Source organism: Phascolarctos cinereus, unplaced genomic scaffold, assembly GCF_003287225.1.
Source record: "Phascolarctos cinereus isolate Bilbo 61053 unplaced genomic scaffold, phaCin_HiC Scaffold_2;HRSCAF=192, whole genome shotgun sequence".
In the NCBI taxonomy this organism is placed as follows: domain Eukaryota; kingdom Metazoa; phylum Chordata; class Mammalia; order Diprotodontia; family Phascolarctidae; genus Phascolarctos; species Phascolarctos cinereus.
Window position 1 is genome coordinate 349,684,748 of NW_027555625.1, and position 22,474 is coordinate 349,707,221.

Genomic DNA, 22,474 nt, shown 5'->3' on the forward strand with positions numbered 1-22,474 from the left:
TACGAGGCCAGATTTGAATTCAGGAAGATGAGTCTTCCTGACTCCAGACCTGGCACTGTGCCACCTAGCTGCCCTACCTTTTTCTTACTTCAGTTAAAAGTATACCAGAGTCCCTTATTTTAAGTCTGTGTGTATCTCTCTGTTTCAAGTGTATTTCTTGTAAACAACATACTGTTGGATTCTGGTTTCTAGTACATTCTGATATCCACTTCCATTTTATGGGTCAATTCATCTTATTCACATTCAAAGTTATGATTGCTTAACTACTTATTTCCATCCATCCTATTTTCTTCTATTTATCCTTCTCTTTTTTTAATATTGTTCCTCTTCTAAAGGATGTTTTGCTTCTGATCAATGCCTTCATTTATCTGCTCTCTCCTTTTTAACATCCCCCCCCCATTCAGTTATCCCCTTCCCCTCCCACTTCCCTGTTTGGTAAGATAGATTTCTATTACCAATTGAATACACATATATACACCTATTTCCTTCTTTGAACCAATTATAGATATGAGTGAGGTTCAAATGTTGCTGGCCCCCTTCATTTTCCCCTCTGCTGTAAAAGTTCTTCTTTGTATACTTCTTTTATGTGAGATGATTTTCCCCATTCTTCTTCTTCCTTCCCCTTTCTCCCAGTGCATCACTCCTTCTCACCAGTCCATTTTTCTTACATCATCCCAACATAACCGACTTATTCCCACATCCTTTTCATAATACTTCTAAGCTACCCTAATAATGATAAAGTTCTTAGAAGATACATGTATCATATTTCCATATAGAAAGGTAAAATACCTCCCCAATATAATTTAAGCAATTAATTTCAATTGGTTTTACAAAGGGATAGTCACAGATTCCAGAAGACTAATGATGAAACATACCACCTATGAGGAAAATTAATGTTGGATTATATTCATTACCAATATTTCACTGTGAATCCATCCATTTCCTCAGAATATAAAGCTTTCCTGAAGCTGTAACAGAATAAGGTAATTACTCCAAGACTCCAAGGTATCTGTTTATTAATCACTTGCCTCTGTTTACCCCATAAACAGAAGCTAGTTTGAGCTAAGGTCCTCCTTAGGAGATATCTTTGCTGGTTCTCCCCCACCACCATGATTAAGTAATAGGAAGAAGGTGAGAGCTCTTAGCCCACCTCCTCATTAAAATTTTCACTAGTTAGCCAGGGTTGCCAGGGGAGGACCAAAATGACATGCTGTCAGGCTAATAAGAAGTAAAGCACATGTAGGTATAAAGACACTGTCAGCCCTAACTCTGGGTCTTTTGGAACAAATGGAAGCTAGCCAATAAGACCCTTTTGTTAGCAGGCTGCATGTACCTGCTAATAAAAGATAGGTCACTCAGATAATTGCCTCAGTCCGTTTTTTGTTAAATTCCAGCTGCTTCACCTACCTCCTGTTAGAAAGGTGAAGGACTCAGAATGCAGCTTCAGTTTTCTCAGATGAAAAATGGGGATAAATTATATGGTTGTTGTGAGAATCAAATGAGATAACATATAAAGTGCTTTCTAAATTTTAAAGTACTACATATGTAATCTATACCAAATTTCTTATTCTCTTGGAGGGGGGAAGAAAGAGAGGGAGGTAGAAAATTTAAAATTCAACATTTTATAAAAAATTAATGTTAAAATTATCTTTATATGTAATTGGAAAAAATAAATTACTATTGAGACTAGAAAATAAAAACTTTAAAGTTCTAAATAACTGCTAGCTATTATATTATGTATTTCTTCCCTTCTTGCCTTTCTTCTTTTCCCCCTTTCTGTTACTACATTAGTTCAAACACTCTCCTGTTTTCTTCAACTTCTTTTGTCTGTTAGGTTTTTCTGCACCTTTGTCTAAGGAGAATCTCTTTGTTGTATTCTCTTAATTAATTCTTTTCCCTTTTTTGCCATTCTGAATCTTTATTCTTTGATTTTGTTACCTTATAACCTTACATATTCTTTTAAAAATGTATTTGTATTCCTTATGGAGTTAAAGTTTCTAAAATACTGGTTTGGGCCCCCTCTTCTAATCAATTTACATGATTATGTTTGTAGATCTTTCCCCATTGTTCCATTTTTCTGTTTTCTGTCAATCATACATTCATGAGGGAAGCAATATGAATATGGAGTACAGACTTATGGTAGAGATTATCCTGTGTCTTATGTCCCAAATCATTCAGACTAATTCTATTCCCTGATCTCTTTCTGGTTATTCTTCTATAGCTTTCTCAACTCTGGGTCCAGGTACTTCCACCAATTCCAACTGCTCCTCGAAGCTCTAATTTCCTTTCTCCTGAGAAAAGGTATTATCTGTGGTGGCACAAAACTCACAGAGGAGGTGATTTCCCAATGTACCAATTTCCTCTCAGATTAAACCTACTGTAAGTTCTTCACCTCTCTTGGCAGCATATACCTGTTTCTCAAAGACAATGTTCTTCATTGGGACCTCCTCTCTCCATTGGACTGACACATGCTCCCTTTCATTACTCCATTCTCAATGTCTTCCTTATGTTCTCTCCTATTCTTTTGCAGGTCTTCTTTTTGCTAAAAGACTATGGGAATTATCATCCCTTCATTATTTATTCACACGTTTGATCAGGATTGACCACACATGTCCCTCTGTCTTCTACCTCCCATCTTCCAATTAAGCACCCTTACACTTTGAAATTTTGTCCCACAAAATACATTGATTCATGTGGGGTTTAATTTATGGTGAATCAGTTCTACCTCTTCCCCTTCACTTCTCTTATTTTTATATTTTCAGCTGTTGGACCTGACTACTCCCACCGCTACAAACTTGTGGGTGTAGACTCCTGGATCATCTGAAGACAACCCTGGTCTGAGTGGATTCATCTTTACCACCCAAAAGAGGCCAAAAACCTGAACTGGCCAATTAGAAAAAAGATATTTTGGCTCTCTCTGAGTTAACATACCAACAATCCCTAGCAGAGGGAGAGGGGGAATAACACCCACTGGCACGACCCTGTATCCCTGTGCACCCTGCAGCTCATGCCTCTAGGCAAGCCTGTGAGTATCACTCAGGTACAGTACATCCTGCCCATCCTGCCCACCCCGCCCCAGCAGGTCCTGAAGCTCTGGGAGGGGGAGCAGGTTAGGTCCCACACCAAGCATTCCCTGAGCGTTACCACCAGGAAATACCACCAATGGCACCAGCCATGCCAGTCCCTAGGCAGTGCCCTCTGCTGCACCCCCAAAACCCGGTTAGTTGGTGTTTCCAGGGCAGGACCAGCTCTTGGCAGGTCCTACCCAACTGTTGCCTGGGAGAGTCCAGGTGCCCCTGGTGGCACCTAACATGGCAGTATGAGGTACAGGAGCCAGCCAGCACCTGCCCTTGGTAAGCCCACCCTTCTCTGTTCTAGTTGCAGAAATATATCAGCTATGTAATGTATGGCAAGTTATTTTATCTCTGTTTGCCCCAGTTTCCTGATTTGTAAAGAGGAAAATAACAATGGCTGTTGTGAGATCAAAATGATGTAATGATTGTAAAGTGTTTAACACAGTTAAAGGCATATGCTAAGCACTACATTATTATTATTTCTTTACTTTAATGTAATTGTTCCATACCTGATAACTTTAAAGTGGTTTTAAAATTGCAAAGGTAATAAGATCAATGATTTTTATACATGATAATTTGGAAATGTAATTTATATCATCTGAAGTTTATTGTTTGTGCTATTATTGTATTTCTGAATTGTATTATACTTCTAAATTCTCTTATATTGTAAAACAGAAATAGTGTTAGACAAAGCAATTTTTAATATGGGTTTTGTTGCATGTGAATTGGGCTTTTAAAAGGATGTGAAAAAAATTAGAATATTTGAAAACTGTTAAATATTTAATGAGATGTATAATTATAATAGGTAACAATAACAATATTTACTATAATAGCAAATTCTTTTTAAAAATCTTGGTTATTATGAAAGTATATAAGGTGGTTTAAAGATGTAGCTTCAACATATTACTGATGAGATAAATGAATACATTCACCTAAATTGATAATGGCTTTGTTTCAAGTATTAAATACATAATATTGTTTAGGGCATTGTTATATTTCTACATTTTCTTATGTTGTGTAATTTGGTAAACAATTGTATCAGCCATTTTATTAGAAAAACAATTCCTCATACAATCTAGATGTTAGATTAAGAATTACACTATTTTTTAAAAAAAGAGCAGAGAATAAAGGGATTGGGAAGCTGTTAAAGCCATTCTATCAGCCTCCTGATGATCATCTGCTGTAATATTCCAAAGTACTGTAATCTAAGAAAATTATAAACTCCCAAATTCTGTCTGTATCTAATAGGAAGCTTCATCTAAAATTCTTATTAACCCAGAGCAAGAGTATTCTGTGTTGTGGAATTCCTACTGAGTAAATGGCAATCCTTGCAGAAAACAGGGATGTAATTTTCAAGCCTTCTTCATCTAAGGATATATACTTATATATATGTTAGTTTGAAGGTTTGTGAACTACCAAATTCACTATCTATATGAGATTCCAGAATCTAATTATTTTCTTAATTTCTAGTGATATATTTAAAGACAAAGGGAAGAAAAGATACCGAGTAAATTTTTAAATGCCTGGTAAACTTTGTTATTGTGATAAGGCTAATTTAATTAGGTATGAATCTCTTTTCCATTACAAATACTTTTTTAACTAGAGGGAGGTGGTAACTAGGAATTTTGTGGTAACTAAAAATTTAGTTTGTTATAGAACTTTGGGGATTTATTTATATTAGTTAAAGACATTTTACACCACCTTAGTTTTGATAAATTCCAATTTTAAAATTTTATTTTTGCTTTAAGGTTGAAAAGAGACATATTTATCATTTCAGATTTCCAACTAATTTACTTCATAAAAGTTTAGTGATTATTCCTTTTAACATCAGAATAAATTTTAAGCTGTTTTTAAGGGAAATACTTTGAGGAAGAAATGTTTTGTAAAAATCCTTGTGTGATTTTTTTAGAAGGCTTACTAAATTTTCATTTGTAAGCTAATTTATTGTTAAATTACTGTAATGAGCTGCAAGTGGGGAGAGATCTTGCTGTTCTGATCTAAATTTGTAGTCATTCCATGGCCTAAGCAAGACTTAAACTAGTGTTTGAACTTATCATATGTATAAGATTTAATTCCTGAAGAATGATAACTATAATTAGAGAAGGGTAAACAAGCTTGTGAAACAAAGATGTAAATCTATTAAGTTGTGAGGCTAAAGTCAGAAACCTCTTTTTTTCCTGTTTTTGTTTTTTTGTTTTAAGGAATAGGATTTCAATACAGACAGTTATGTTAGTGAATAGTAGTAACTTGTGTTATCTTAATGGGAAATCTGATTTTACTTAAGTTTGTTATTTAATGTGGAATTAGAACATGTATAGGCAAACTACTTAAGAATCACCTTAAGGATGTTTCCATTGTTTAAAGGGATTCTGAGAGCAGTAGCATTTTTCTGTGATGAATCTCTTACTGTTACTAATGTGAGATTATAGTCAATGCTTATTATCTAGGATATGTGAACCTGGAAAGCTGAACCCACCTAAAGCTCTGATTATTGGAACTTGCTATTCAAGGTTTTATGGTATACTGTTAACTGATATTCTGAGTCTGACTTCAGGTATGATCATCAAGGAATGATATTGAGCCGATGACCCATGATGCCAGCAACCCTATGAGGTTTTACATTTATGAACTGCAGGGGACGTTCTCATGGGAAAGGCTAGGAGAATATCTATTTGTATGGGCTGAGATAGCATTGTTCTGACTCAATTTCCCTAATATGACACATGGAATGGAAAATATCTCACCTGGCTAGCTTTAAGCCTGACTCAATGCAATTGACCATCTACATAACTTTTGCCTGCAATTGGCACGAAGTTAAAAAACCACTATTCCTTTAATGTATAGTTATGTTCCTATTCTTTCTTTATAGCAAATTTCTATAATCAAGAAGTACTGTAAATACAATAAATAATACATTGATATTGGAACATCTCTGAGTCACTATAATAGGAGGCAAGTATGAATATCTTACAGTTTTAACCTATATTTGTGGTCAAATAATAATATAGGGATGTTATCCTCCTAAGGGACAAATGATTAGACAAAGATGTAATGTGATAGTTTTCTAATTAAATGAAATAGTAAATTTTAAGAAAAGCCACAGGATTAGACTTTTCTCTAAGAACTACATAGATATATATGAATGGCTTCCAAAATTTATCTATCTTGGAAATTTAGGCTTTGAGCATGTTTTGGTAGTAGGGTCTCAAAATTGGATTTTACATATAAATTGTATAGACAATAGTAAAAAATGTGAAATTATTTTCTCATTATCAAGGTATCTATCTGATAATTTTAAAAGGCAGAAGAGCTCATTTTATGGTTGGACCCTCAAAATTTTTAAAAGATTATATCAGGCACAGGATTTAGGTAAGGATAGAAATAGCAAATGGTTCTAACCTGAAATTCCCCAAAGTTTCAAAATTGGAGAACCAAATTTAAGTGATTATACTAAATTATACCAAGTCAGAATTATCCAAAAACCTCTGTATTTGGAACCAAAGAAACAAAACCCCTTTTATAGCTGTTCTGAGAATAAGGCCTATTGTCCAATAAGAGATACGTAGGGACCAGATAACTACATAAGACATTTGGGACTCAAAAAGTGCTGATTAAATGGACATTGAGAATGAGTTACTGGGATACAAGGAGACTTAATGTTAGTTAACACTGATGACAATGATTGTATTGCTTTGTGTAGTTTATATTTAAGTTTTCTTGGTTACCTTAATGATATATAAATCTCCTTTCTCAAAACTAGTCCATTATGAACCCTCTAAGTAGTTTGATCTGTACCTGACTTGATGTAATAATGCACTGTGAAAACAACTTTATTGTATTATTTGAACCTAGCCCTGTATGGCTGGGAAACTGGACCATCTCTATGTGTCTTTAACCAAGGATCTATATTATGCTGACCAGAAACTCCAATCCAAAGACTGATACCAAGGAGTTTTCTCTCATACTTTCCTTGGGCTGCAGGTGGCACCTTCAGCACACCTTTGACCAAAAGGAGGAAATGTTGGGCTCCTTTGAGCCCTTCAACACCCGAAGAAGGCCAAAAACCTAGACTGGCCAAACAGAAAAAGACATTTTTGCCTAGTCTGAGGTAATATACCAATAATGCCTTGCAATGCTCTCTGCGTGAACCCAAAGTTCTGCTAGATTAAGCTGCTGAGAGCATTCTGTTGTTTATGACTGATAAAGACAGGTGCCTTGAACTGAACCCTATCTTGATTAACGACATTTCTCTTATCTTGTTGTTTTTTGGTCCTCTCTTGTTAAGACACTATCTTGTTATGACACTTTCTTATTTTAAGACATTCCCTCATTTATAGCTGACACAAACCAGACATACTGAGGGCACTCTCTTGTTCCATGGCAATTATAATCTTGGCTGACAAAAGACATAGGCATCCTGAGTCAAGGGGGAGAGAGGAGGGAACACTTCCTTACTCTATGGGTATATAATCTCTTTCAACTGAACTCCCACACATGGACATCCCACGCATGGACATATGGGTATTGCTAGCTTATAGAGAAAATAAACACATATACAACCTGTTTGTCTCTTTTTAGAGCAAACACTGATGGTTGACACAGTTTACATTTCTTACCAGGTTGTACTCCTTAAGATTTCTCCATTATGCCTCCACACTAGGTACCCTTCTCCCAGTCCCAGTCTCTTTTCAGCTTCTTTTTATGTGATATAAACACATGTCTCCTTTAGAATGTAAACTCCTCCAGGGTAAGGATTGGTTTTTCCTTTTGTTTATATTTGTATGTCTAGCATTTAGCACAGCGCCTGGAACATAGTAAGTGCTTAATAAATGCTTACTGGGTGACTATCCCCTTGTGTACTCTTAAAAATCTCTTACTGATTCTTCATTTTTGTTTTGTTTCATTTTTACCCTATAGGTCAGTCTTTATCTTTCTTTTTTAAAAAATTATGATGGAGTAGTTTATTTCATTAGTTATTCTTTCCTTGGCAACTGAACTTACTTTTCTTGTGTTTGTTCTTTGGGATGTTTGCAAGTTGAATTTTCAGCTTAACTCTCTGTCTTTGTTCACCACTCTCCCACCCCCACCCCAATGCTTGAAATGCTTCTCTTTCATTGAATTCCATTTTATTATTAATGACTAGGCTTAGGTTTACAGAGTATAATAGAACCAATATCTACAAGTGTTTCCTCACAACACAGGTTAGGCTCATGCCTCCTTCTTTCCTTTGCCAGGTATTAGTTTTCCCTAAAAAGAGACAAAGTTGATCCACAGGACCTAACTGGTCCATGCTTCTTTGGTGTAGCTTCTTTTCCCCTTACCCCAACATGGGGTAGGACCAGGTACCTTCTCCTTTCCTTTTGTTACAGTGATTAACTTTTCCTAAAAAAGAAACATGTGTCTCTGGGATCTTACTGGCTCCAGCTTCCCTGGTGTGACTTTCTGATTACCTAAGAGTATAAAAAGTCTTAAGCCAGTTGAAGACAAGTCCTCTCAGACTTGATGGGTGCCTGAATGGGTCTAAGTCACCAAACTTTGCCCTTATGATCTGCAGACCATACATGCTTCCATTAGGAGGTGGGAGGGGCTGCATCTACCAAAGCTGAAGATAAATGTCACTGTATCCTTATTGCATATGCTTGCTATGCTAGGGCAAAGTAATCATTCTTTTTGTTAACTATTCAATAACTTACGAGTGTCTCATTTTGTTCCAAAATCAAACTTGAACGAAGAGAGTGCTAGTGTTAGCTCAATCTCTAACATAGGATATATAATTTTTCATTGCTCAAAACTTGAACTCTTCTTCTTTTTGAAATATATTATTCTATTACCTTGCTATAGTATCTAGTGGATGTGGAATAGTTTGTTACTCAATTGTTCTTTCCTTTATATTTGAACAACTTTCTCCTGGCTACCTGAAAAATCAGCTGTCGTTGGAATTGCTGAATTCAAACACTATGTGTTAGAGTTTGAAGTGTGTATTTTTCTAAAGGTGGTTTATAGATTTTATTAGTTGATACTTTCTATTCCGAATTCAGTTCTGGGCAATTTTTAAAATTCCTATTTCCTGCATTATAGTATTCAGGTTTTTCAATTTATAATGTTCTTTGGGGAGACCTATGATTCTCAATCTGTCCCTGCAAACCTCTCTTTGAGGTAAGTGGCCTATTAAGATACCATATGTTCGTTATAATGTTACTTGCTTTTGTTTCTCTTCTATCAGATTTCCCTTCTACTAAATAGCTTTGTATTCTAAATTTATCACTCTCACATTTGCTTCTTTGGAGAAAGCTGACATCAGGATTCATTTTTTCATAATTTGCTAACTATTTCTGCTTTGAAAACTATGCATTCCAGTGTATGTTCTTTCTTAATTTCTTTACTGATGGAATGTATTTCTCTTTTTGAACCATTCTGGGATTTCTTATTATTCCAAGCTCTCTTAAGATTCCATTAAAGTTCACAGTAATCATTTTCCCTTCTAATTTCAGAACTCGCTGTTGATTTATCTGCTTATACACTAGGATTTTAGCTGCATTTTTTTCTTGAAACACCTGGTGTTTCAGCCTTTTTTCATTATATGCCTCCATTGGGCATCTATGTGACATAGTAAATAGAGCACTGTGCCTGGAATTAGGAAGATTTGAGCTCAAATATGGCCTCAGAAACTTACTAGCCTTACTAACTTACTCTTAGTAAGTCCTTTAACCTCTTTCTGTCTCAGTTTCCTCACAGGCAAAATGATGATAATATTAGCTCCTGTCTTCCAGGGTTTTTGTGAGGATCAAATAAAATAGTATTTGTAAAGCACTTAGCACAGTGCCTGGGACACAGTAAGCACTTAATGAATGTTTCCTTCCTTCCTTTCATGGTGGTTACAACACTGGGACTGGACTACAAAGCTGCCTCAGCCTCTTCCTTGGGGATTTACATTTTCTGGATTCAGACACGTAGCTTCCACAGAGGCAAGATTAGGCCTTGGCTGGATTTCAGCCTTTTTGCCTTCAGTGCATGCTGGCACACTGCCCCAGTTTTTCTCTTGACTCTCATAATTTTCTTCTCTGGCTAGGCTAAATAAATCCTTACCCCTTATTTTATAGGAGGACTATGGGGAGGGTTCACTCTGTGCCCAGGGATTCTCTAACCTAAGGGTGACTATAAGTAGAAAGCAGACTAATTCTCCCTATGCTCCTTCTCACCTGGCTGGACAGAAGCAGAATCTGCCTTGTGGAGAGTTGGGAAGGGGTACCAGCAGTCTCTACTGCAGGAGGTCTTTTGTTGGGTTATGGAAGCTGGTAGGGAAGGGATGTTGAGTGAGTTCTTTAAGAATTATGTTTTCTGGTGTTAACTGATAAGATTTGTTGGGGTTCTCTTTTGTCCTGTGGATTCAGCTGAACTTTCTCTGTGGCACAAAATTCCTCTTCTGGGTGTGGGTTTGGGGTGTGTGTGTGTGTGTGTGTGTGTGTGTGTGTGTGTAAGCGAGGATTGAGGAAAATGCCTAGTCTGTCATCTCATTGGAAACACAACCAGAAAATCACTCTATCCTTTTTAGTTCACAGCCTTGTTACCTTTTGACTAGATTTTCACTTCAAGTCTCTCCCTGCACCAAGATAACCCTATATACTCCTGACAAACTACTTTTCCTTAAATACATATCTGACCATGTGACCATCTCACTCAATCAACTCCTGTGATTTCCTATAGGAAGCTTACACTGCCCCTAGGATAAAAAATAAACTCTGTTTAGCTTTTAAAGGCTTTACAATCTGGTCCCATCTTACTTTACCTTTCCAGATTCACTGGACATTATTACTCTTCCCATACATTGCGATACAACCAAATTGGACTTATTTCTGTTCCTTATACATGCCTTTGCTTTGGTCATTCTATGTGACATGAATGCTCTCATTCTTTAACTCTACCTTAAAGAGTCCCCCCTTTTCCTTTCAAACATCGTCTTCTGCATGGTGATTTGCTGATCCCACAATGGTTAGTACTCTTTTCCCCCAAACTATCTTAAATTGATTGTATTGAGATAGCTGGTGGTACAGTTGATAGAGTGCTGGGCCTGGAGTTGGGAAGACCTGAGTTCAAATCAGGGTTCAGACATTTCCTAGCTGTGTGACTCCAAGCAAGTCATTTAACTTCTATTTGCCTCAGTTTCCTCAATTGTGAGAATGAGGATAATAACAGCATTTACCTTTTAGGATTATTGTGAGGATCAAATAAGATAATATTTGTAAAAGTGCTTAGCACAATGCCTGGCACACAAAAGCACTATATAAATGTGTATTCCCTTTCCCTTCCTCAATTAATACCAATATGTATTTATATTTATTAACTTAATATTTGTTAAATTTCCATATATGTTGTTTTCACCCATCAGAAATGTGAGCTCCTTATGAGCGGGATTATCTTCCTTATTTTATTTGTATTCCTAGCATTTAGCACAGTGCTTTGCATAAAGTATTTAATATATGCTTTGTTCATTCATTCATTCATTCATTCATTCATTCATTCATATTTTTCTGTATTTACTTTTCTGTGTTCTTTTCTCCCCATTAAAATGTAAGTTCTTTGTAAGTAGAGATAGTTTCACTCTTCATACTTATATTTCCAACACCTAGCACTTTGCCTGAAATACAGTAGGCACTTAGTAAGTACATGTTGGCTAACAGAATGATTTCTACTTTCACTGCCATCACCCTAGCAAAGGGCCTATTGCTTTCTTTCTTTCTTTCTTTCTTTCTTTCTTTCTTTCTTTTTTTGAGGAATAAAGTGTCTTTAATTGAGATAACAGGGTAGGAAACATACTACCCTGAAGGATGTTCCATGAGTGCAGAGCACAATGGATTTCCCAGCTCTTAGACCCATGCAAAAGCTTCTTATAGGGAAGATGTAACAGAAGAAGGCAGAAAGGCTTGGTCATGAGATCCCAGCAGCCCTCAGCAAGGAAATCTACTTCATTCTGTTTGTTGTTGGGTTTTTTTTTCACCTTTAGACTTTTATTTCCTACTACAAGAAATAATGCAAAAATCTTCACTTTAAATTCTCTGAGCTACTTTAAATTCTCTGAACTACAGTTCTTCAGTCCATAAAAATTTTTTTTACCCCCTTTCCCAATCTGCCCTACTCTCTTGTCCCCTTCTCCCCCCTATTTTCCTGTAGGGTAAAACAGATTTCCATACCCAATTGAAAAAAAAAAAGACATGATCAGATTTTTTCCCTCCATAAGCCAAATCCTATGAGAATAAGATTCACTCATTTCCTCTCACCTTCCCCTGTTTTCCCTCCACTGTAACAGCCTTTTCTTTTCTGCTTTTTTTTGTGAGATAATTTACCCCATTCTTCCTCTCCCTTTCTTCTTCTCCTAGTATAATCCTCTCTCATCCCTTAATTTTATTCTCCAGATATGACCCCTTAATCTTCAACTCACCCTGTGCCCTCTGTCTGTCTGTCTCTCTATCTATCTACCTATCTATACATACATAGATATAATTTTTTCCCTCCAACTACCCTAATACTGACAAAGGTCTCAAGAGTTACAGATATCATCATTCCATGCAGGAATGTAAACAGTTCAACCTTAATAAGTCTCTTATGATTTCTCTTTGCCTATTGCTTTCTAATAAGCTTTCTTCTTCCAGTCTCTGCTTCTTTTAATTCATTCTAAAAACACGTGCAACTTTCATCTTTCTTATATAAAAATCTGATCATGTTGTTCTTTGTTGTTGTTATTTAGTTGTTCAGTTGTGTCTGACTCCTAGTGGCTCCATGGGCCATAGCATGTAAGGCCCTTCTATCCTTTACAGTCTCCTGAACTCTGTCCAAGCTCATATTTGTTGCTTCCAACTCATCCTCTGCTGTCCCCTTTTCCTCTTGACTTAAATCTTTCCAACATCAGGGTCTTTTCCAACAAGTCCTGTGTTCTCAATATGCGGCCAAAGCATTTAAGCTTCAGCTTCTATATTTGACCTTCCAGTGAATAGTCTGAGTTAATTTAAGTACTGACTGATTTGATCTCCTTGCTGTCCAAGGAACTCTCAGAAGTCTTCTCCAGCACCACAATTCAGAAGCGTCAATTCTATAGTACTCAGCTTTCCTTACAGTCCAATTCTCAAGGCCATACGTTGCTAGTGGAAAAACTATGCTCTTGACTACCTAGGCTTGGTTGGCAAGGTGATGTCTCTGATTATGTTCATGTTGTTCCTCCAGCCAAATCTCTGCAAGGGTTCCCTATTACCTTCTGACTAACATCGAAATCCATAGCCTACCACAGTCCTTTTTTATGTAACCTTATTCTGACAAACATTTAAAAATCAAACAAATACATACAGTATAAAACAATATTGAGGGAGAAACAATAACGTGGTAAGAACACAAAAACAGATCTAACTACAAGTCATTGATCAATAAAAGAATACCATTACTATTTAAAGTAATCTAGAAATAGTTAATGATAAACATATATAAAATGTCATCTAAATATATAACAATAAATATAATAAAAATAACAATTATTTATTTCTCTCTTCAGTAAGAGACAAACATGAACTGACTCCTTTTGGTAATAAATATATTTATCATCCCCAGAAGTGGCATGTCAAACAGAAACATGTCTGTTCCATTTTACAGTGTCATGGACCACCAGTTTGCATATCATTTGACAATACTTCCCCCAGTTTCATTCATGACAATACAGGTTCATCGCTAAGATTTTACCCTCTAAGAGCCTCCAAAATCAATGCATTAAAACATCTTAAAGGCTTCTTAAGGCAGATGCTGGACTGCCATTTACTATTTATATATATATTTTTGCCTGCTTGACCTGCAGCAAAGGCAGTATAATGATTTTCATAATGTCTATGATCATAGATACCGTAGTTTTTGAATCTAAAAAGCACCAATTTTGGCCAATGGAAGGGTCTTTTCCTAACTAGAAACTGATTGACATCAGTCTCAGTGATGAGGCACTCGAATGGCCTTCACCGACTGATTCAGTGTAGTGCTGGCTATGAGTATAGCATTGCTCAAGTGATGATGATGGTAACACAAAATACTTCAGCCAAAATGGCTACTAAGTTCTGAACATGTCTTATACTATGCCTCTTCCAATCCTTTACTCACAGCATTCTTATATGTGTGGTATCCTGCCTTTCATCCCCAATTGCTAAAGTGATATACATCTTTCAAAAGCTAGATCAAAGGTGACCTCCTGTATGACTTGCTGAATGGTATCCCTCCCTACTTATTTACTTACACACACACACACACACACACACACACACACACACACACACACACACACACACACACACACACGGAAGGGTCCCTCCTCCCTCTTATCAGAAATGATATTTTTCTCTTTGGCATGGTTAGCACTTTGCACTTACTTTATCGTAAGCTATTCTATATTCAAGTTATTTATGTATGTGACCCATCTCCATTTAGATCGTGAGCTCCAGGAAGGATTTAGACCAGGGGTGGGGAACGTAGAGCCTTGAGGCCACATGTGGCCCTCTAGGTCCTCAAGTACAGCCCTTTGACTGAATCCAAACTTCAGATAACAAATCTCCTTAATAAAAGGATCTGTTCTGTAAAACTTCAATTCAGTCAAAAGGCCGCACCCAAGGACACAGCAGGCCACATGTAAACTCGAGGCCACAGGCTCCCCACCCCTGATTTAGACCATTACTTATCTTTGTACTTCTCCAAAATATAGAAGAATGCTGTGCACACAGTAGTTTCATATTAATACATGCCTGATGAAGTGAATAACGATGTCTTAATAGGAAGAAAAGTTAGACACATCTTTGTTTACTGTGGAAAACACTATGCCATTTTGAAAGGGTGTTCTATCTTGATTCTAGTACCTTTAGAAGCTCCTTTAGGATAGCAATGAAACATCTCTGTGCATCTATTTCTTGGTGATGATTTAATAATACAGCATATTTCAGATGCAGTGCATTGAGCCTGAAAAAGAAAAAAAATATATAGTATGGCTTATTCCAGATGTCTTATTTCTTTAAGTTGCTTTAGTTCTGCTACAAAACAAATATTATTCCCAAGTCACAGCTTGCATATGAAGAGATTAGAAACAGAGAAAATGAATGGTTTAATGTGGTTATAACATAAATATGTTCTACTTAGAATCAAATACTGGACAATTTTAATTTCCATTCTGTGTTCATTTCATCAGGCAACTCCACCTCTGAGGAAGAATAATCCCTTGAATATTAAGTTATGTGTTCCAGAGAATTCCTTCACTTAAGAGTCAGTAACTCTTCAGGTCTAAGAAGCCAAGTTTCTGATCTGACTGTGCACCTATGTGTTAGGAATAGGATTGGTGGGAGAAAAGGATAGTAGTAGTCATAAAGAAGAGCTGCCTTCTATAGTCTTTAAAGTTCACACAAGACTATATGTGAATTATGTAATTTGATGCACAACTTTGTGAGGCAAAGCAGCACAAATATTATTATTTAAAAATTTGCCAATGAGGAAACTGAGGCTCAGAAAAGTTCAGTGACTTACCTAAGGTGACACAGTGTCAGTGCTACATAGGATTCGAACCTATGTTTTTCCTGACTAAATCTAACCTTCTTTATACTACACTCAGGAGCCATTAGGGAAGTTCTTCTTTGCTCAGAGTGAAGTCTCAGATGTAATTCATCAAATGGAAATCTATTCATATTAAAAGCTGCTTTCAAAATATAAATATGCTTAGGGGAGGAGGGCTAAACTCATCAGTTATTTCTGTATTAGTCTAAATTGTCAGACTGCTCCCTTCATAGTTGAGGTTACCAACTGAAAGAATGAAATTCTGTTCAGAAGTAGTATGGAGGGTAAATTTAAAGGACCTGGGCACATGAGTGACATGCCAATATGGTAGATTATAAAAAATTAATAATTTTAGATAGCCAAAGGGCGGCATAGGGACACTGATTACTACTAAGTAGTAGAAAGATATAGAAAAGGAGGTGGGATGACTCTAGGGACATCACCCACTTCGCCTAGTTTTAGCAAGGTCTTGAGTGATAAAAACACAAGGGTAACAAAGTAATCATTATCAAAGTTTTTTTTTTAATTTTACTGTATTATACCATTGATCTACAAAGTTGGGGGCCATGGCCTGACGCCCAAGTTGAATGAGATAAAACAATTAAAAGGTGAGATGACAAGCAGTAATACAACCCTGACCCACAGTGATCAATCATGGACTATGGTGCAATAAAACCACGCCTACACTTTCACATTGGCCATGTACAAAAATTTATGTCTCTGCACCCTAAATACCTCATTGGTCCTCTGGAATTGTGGCTGCTTATTATATGTTCTCAGACTTGTCTTTATGGTGTTGTTGTTATTATATAAATCATTCTTCCGGTTTACCTCACTTCACTCTGTTTTTCTAGTTTTTTCTGAACTGATTGTCTTTATCATTTCTTAGAGCACCAAATATTCCATGATATACATTTACTATGCTTTGTTCATCCATTCCACAATGGAGGGGTACCTCTACCCTCACTCCCCACTGAATACAGAAGAAAAAAATTATACCCCCTCCCCCAAACAATTCTTGCACCAATTTAATTTTTAATGCCTAAAAAACCCACCACATTTCTCAGGCCCTCATCATCTCTCACACCTAGACTACCATCTACATCTCCTAGCTTCTAATTTTCCCCACTTTCCAATTTGTTTAACACTCAGTATTCCTAAATCATAGGTCTGACCATATCATTCTCTTGCTCAAAAACTTTGTGGGGCTCTTTATTATCTCCAAGATGAAATATAAACACCCTGACGTTAAAGTCCTTCACAATCTGGTTCTAAATGACTTCTCCAGACTTAGTTCATACTCATCCACCTCATGAACTCTAATCACTCTAGTAAAACTGGATGATTATTTACTCTTTAAACACCACAGGTCCTCTACTGCTCTGCACATTCATACAGACCATCTCCTGTGCCAGCAATGCACTGGTTCTTCATTGTAGGAAGCCTTAACTTTTTTCAAGAGTTAATCCATGTGTCACCTCCTCTATGAAGCCTTGTTTCAGCTACCTTGTGGCTAATATTTTCCAGAATGTAAGTTCCCAGAAGGTAGGGAATCTCTGGTTTTGGTTTTTATACCTTCAGTGACATTGTGGGCCCACAATGTTTCTTCTCTATTGCCTTTCAGACCACTTGAAACTTAATTTTTTTTGAGTAAAAATTGGAACAATGTAAGTCACTGAAAAATGTATAACTTGAGAACATTTGATGGTCATATATTGAAAGTGAGGGATGAAACACAGTCTGAATGCTTCACTTGACTCAACATCCACAGAATGCAAAACAAAAACCTTTAGAAAGGACTCCTATCTCTTGGATTAGACATCTATAATGGGAAAACTTGGCCAACAATATTCAGGATGAAATGGCATTAGTATGTTAAAATCTATACTGATGGAGGTAATATCCATGTTGACGGCATCATAAAGCAACTGTCATAATAAAATTATGATTTATGTACCCAGCATGTGGCACAGTGCTTTGCACATAGCAAGCACTTCATATATAAGGAATTACTGAACTGAAGGAATAAAAGGAAGAAACTCCTTAAAGACAGACCCTTCCTGGGTCATAACTGATAGCTCATTTTACTGGGTCATATTTTTTCCATAAACAGTAAACTAACAGACCCTTCTATTTTTTCCTGAAAAGTACCAATTAAATTTCCCAGCTCTTGGCAGCTTGATGAGTTAATGGCAAAATGATAGATCAAAGCTAGAAAGATCCTTACAAACCACCTGGCAATACCCACTTATTTCAATAAGTGAGAAACAGAACCCCTAAGTGAAGTGGCTTGTCCATTCCTCTTTGCCTAATCAAATATGACATCTTCAAAGGCTTGGCTCAAGTTCCCTGTCCTTGAAGCTTTTCCTCCTCTGAGCTACTGATGTCTTAAGAGTCATTAACTCATATGGCGGTTGAGCAAATAAAGGAATCACTAAATACTGGATATAGCTACTAGTATATTCAAAGTCATATAAAGCCTGAATTGAGGAAAAAGATTACCTCCCAAGAATCTTTTTCTTCTTCTGAACTTGACGCAGGAACAATTTCATCTGAATATATATATTTACTTGTATTTGGATTTAATTCCCCTTCTGAAGATAATTTTTGTACTGGGGACAAATTAATCTATATTTCATTGAAAAAGCAACACAAAAAAAATTGTTAACTTGAATTATAAACATGATTTTAAGTAATTTCTCTACTATATTTCCAACATACCTTTCTTCTATACATTGTAACACTTTAGCTACCTAGCAACCACATTGATTTATAAGACTCCCAGTAACCAGAAGGAAGCCAAAATAGACATTAGAACTATTAGATGTGCTTGAGTTAATATATTTTCCAACACTACCCTAGTTCAGGCTCTCATCACAAATCTCTTATACCACTGCAATAACCTCATAATTTCCCCCCTCCCTTCTCAAACCTTTTTCTCTCTTCCTGCTATCTTCCACATAGCTGCTAACATGACCATGTCACTCCCCTCCCTGTCCAATACACTCCAGTGGCTCCTTATTGTCTCCAGGATTATAAATCGTCTTTTTAGAAAAGCTCTTCACAATCTGACCCCAGCCCACTTTTCCGGAATTGATGTATGTATGTTACCTTCCCTTCACGCCTCTACTTTCCGGCCAAATTGGTCTATTTCTTGTAAATGACATTTCACCTTCTGCCTCTTTGAATCCCAGTTCAGCTTAAAGTACTACTTCCTTTATAAATCTGTTCACTCACAAGTACCCGTGTCCTCTTAAAATTATTCTATATTTATTTATATGGGTATATACTGTTTCTGTTGATAGAATATAAATGCTTAGAAAGCAAGGACTATTTATATAAAAATATAGTATTTAAATTTGTTTTTCTAGTACCTAGCAGAATGCTGGGCACAAAACAGACAAGTAATTGACAGATTACTTTCACCTTAAGAAAGCACTTACTCAGAGTCTACCAATTTTTACTTTACACATAATTATTTGGTTTCCAAAGCTGCAGCAGATTAGAAGCAGAACACTGGAGGGATGAGGGATACCCAGTGGTGGCAAATATGTTAACAACTAGGAAACAGAAAAGGAGGGAAAAACAACTATACAATTCAAAGATGAGAAGAGCCTTAAGTTTTGAGGACATCATTGTTGTGCCACAGCATAGTATAATAATGAATGTTCATAATGATGGTCATGAATAGAGTGCTTGAAGTCTAAGATGTAGGACATGATGAATATATTTAAGGAAGATGTCCATCAAAAATGGTTAAAAACAAGATTTAACACTTAAAAGGACAAACCCTTGGCCATTTAGAACACTCTCCTCTCCAAAATAATATATCCCTGGGGGCTGCTAGGTGGAGCAGTGGATAGAGCTCTGGCCTTGGAGTCAGGAGTACTTGAGTTCAAATCTGGCTTCAGACTCTTGACACTTACTAGCTGTGTGACTCTGGGCAAGTTACTTAACCCTGATTGCCTCACCAAAAAAAAGAATTATATGTGTGTGTGTGTGTACACATACACACACACACACACACACACACACACACACGTATGTCCCTAGAGGGTTCCAGATTGCCATGGTTTTACTTACATGCCCTTTCCCATCCAGTTTCTGCTTAAGTGTTGTGGTTTGTTAAATATACTAGACTCGGCTAAAAACGTCACACTTGTTTTAGAAATTTATAATTGGGAATTTGGCCTAATGTATGTCAAGGAGTAAGGTGAATAGTTCCTGTAATACAATGCATGGCATAGTACTTGCCAGAGCATCCCACATATGACCAATGTGGGACATGACACAGAACTAGTGAGCTGAAGGGACACTGGATTGCCTTGACATGAATGCCAACAAATACAGCTTTGTTGAGTGTCAAAACCTGGTCTGAACCCCTAAATTGTAGGCTGGAAGCACAGGCTTTTATGAGAGTGCACTTCAGACATTTCCACTGATCCGTAGCTGGTCTGGGAGATCTCCCAATTTGAAGAACCTTATTTTCTGTCTACCAAATAGGGAAGATTGCTTTCAGAACTGCCTATATGCTTGTTTAACTAAGAACACTTCCGTGAACATTGGATGAAACTGGAATACAAACACATTTTTCAGTCATTCCTAATCTAATATGCCTCCTTTATTCAACCAACATTTGCTACTATGCACAAGTCATTAGAGTTCCCCATTGTGAAGTTCTAGTGTCAACTGCATATTCACAGTGTTGGAAGTGAATATGAATCAGACCTTGGAACTGATGTCATCTTTGAGTTTTGTGGATATGACATTCCCCAGGTCCAGGGGGGCCTTAAAGGCCCATGGCCAGACTCATCCCAGTGACAGAGCATATCTCATTGTGGCACACTATGTGACAGACCATAAAAGCATCTTTGGGAAGACCATCTAGTTATACTGTAAACAGTTTATGTGTACATGGTTACTTGTATGTTGACTCCCTCATTAGAATGTGACTTCCAGGAGAACAGGACCTCTGTTTTTTATCTTTCTTATATGTTCAGTACTTAGCACAGTGCCTGGCAAACATATAGTAAGCGTTTAATAAATGTTCACTAAGTGACTCACTTTTATTTTTTGAGGATGCACAGGGAATTGTTGGAGCATTTTAATGTTTGCTGTAAAATTCTATTTGATTCAATTGCTCCATCAGGCGCTATGTCTAACAATTAAACGTTGCTTATCGAATTATATTTACTTGTCATTGAAAGTTAGATAAAAACATACCAATCAAAAGAGTGAACCATTTTCTAGTGGAACATGAACTTTGGTATCACTACAAGGGAACCAAAAGCACCCTATTTTATCTTCTTTATTTAAAGTTTCTGTAGCTTATCATTTGAGCAAAACATGAATGTTATTCTCAAGAGCTGAGAAAAGGAACCTTATTTAACCTAATTTGAAAATAATCAGGTTACAATATAATTTTAAAATCTGGTGAAATTTAAAAATGATTATGGCATGGATTCAATAATCCATGGGATCACTACCATTTCGTCCCTCTGAAACTTACCTCAAACTTGCCTGTCTCTGCTGATGGAGAGCTTGTCAGAAATCCTCTATTTTTCTTACCAGCGGAGACAGAGGAATTTGTTTGCTATAAGGACAACAAACAAACACACTAAAAAAACCACCACCACCACACACACATACATGTTTATGTATACATGCGTGTGTGTGTGTGCGCGCGCATGTGTGTATGTATAAATAAATAAAAAAGGACTCCGCCCTGGGGCTCCTCTCCTAATGGATGAGGAGGCCTCCGTGGGTCCCCGGGGCTTGTGCTTGTTTCACTCCCCGCTTACTCTCTCTATGGATTGCTTTATCTCCTCAGCTTCCTGGACTCCCTCAGGATGACTCTATCCTGAGACACGCTTTCCTGATAGACAAATCCCAGTCAGTTTTTCCATTTCTTGAGGTGTCTCAGTCTCACTCCCTTCGTTCCCAGATCATTCACTCTCTAGAATGCTTACTTTTTCAGCTGCTTTACCCATTTGTGCAAGTACCTTCTACTCAAATTTCCATCTCCTTAATACAATCTTCAATTAGGATGTAAATTCCTTGACAGCAGGGACCATACTTTTTTTTTTTTAATTTGTAGCCCAGGGCTTACCATAGTGCCTGACACTCAGTATAGGCTTAATCAATTCTCCCTGTTCTGTTCCCTCTTCCTTTCTCTCCCTTTCTCTTCTCCCCATTTTTGTCTCCATAATGAATTTCAGAAAAAAAAGATACTTTAGCACCAACAGTAAAAACAATCTCTTGGTATAAGCATAAGAATAGAGCACAAACAAATAATAATAATAATAATAATAGAGTCTGTGACCCTAAACTAAATTTTAAGACTTTTAGTCAAGTTGATGAAATAAAACTTATTTTTGCTATGGATTAAGTCAAACTTAGTACTCTGAAGAGAATCATATGGCACAGCAGGTATATGACAACGAATGGATGAAATTCCTTGTTGGTTTGAGAGGAAAAGTGATAAGACTTTTGATTATTAAATAACTGCATTTTAGCAATTTCTGTTCAATTAATTTCTCTTAGTTTGTTATTTTTTGTTATATTAAAGTAACTTTTCTAAGCAAATAGTTCAGAAATCATATTTCCTAATTGGTGAGTTCCTCCATCTCTTAGTAATTTGAAATCTATAATTATATGAGGCTCAAAATACTTTACTTTGAAGAAATTTATTTTATGGTATTTTGAAATTAAAGAAGTGAAAGTAGGGCACATTCATTTTACATCACCCAATGAGGCAAATCAGGCAAACAATCATGGAGTAGATGAATGTATCTACTGGCAGGGTAGAATTTTACAGTTTGACTAGTAAGGATTGTAAATTT

General features: G+C 36.6%; 1 protein-coding gene across 1 annotated transcript in view; it reads right to left on the reverse strand.

Annotated features, from left to right (window-relative positions):
• MEIKIN (meiotic kinetochore factor) overlaps nt 1-22,474 on the reverse strand; it is a 163,073-nt gene that overhangs the window by 62,465 nt on the left and 78,134 nt on the right. The window contains exons 8-10 of the mRNA XM_020991161.2: nt 21,142-21,225; nt 18,135-18,260; nt 14,948-15,047 (exon numbers count right to left, since the gene is read on the reverse strand). Of these exons, the coding sequence (XP_020846820.1) occupies nt 14,948-15,047; nt 18,135-18,260; nt 21,142-21,225 (310 nt within the window). The remainder of the gene's footprint in view (nt 1-14,947; nt 15,048-18,134; nt 18,261-21,141; nt 21,226-22,474) is intronic.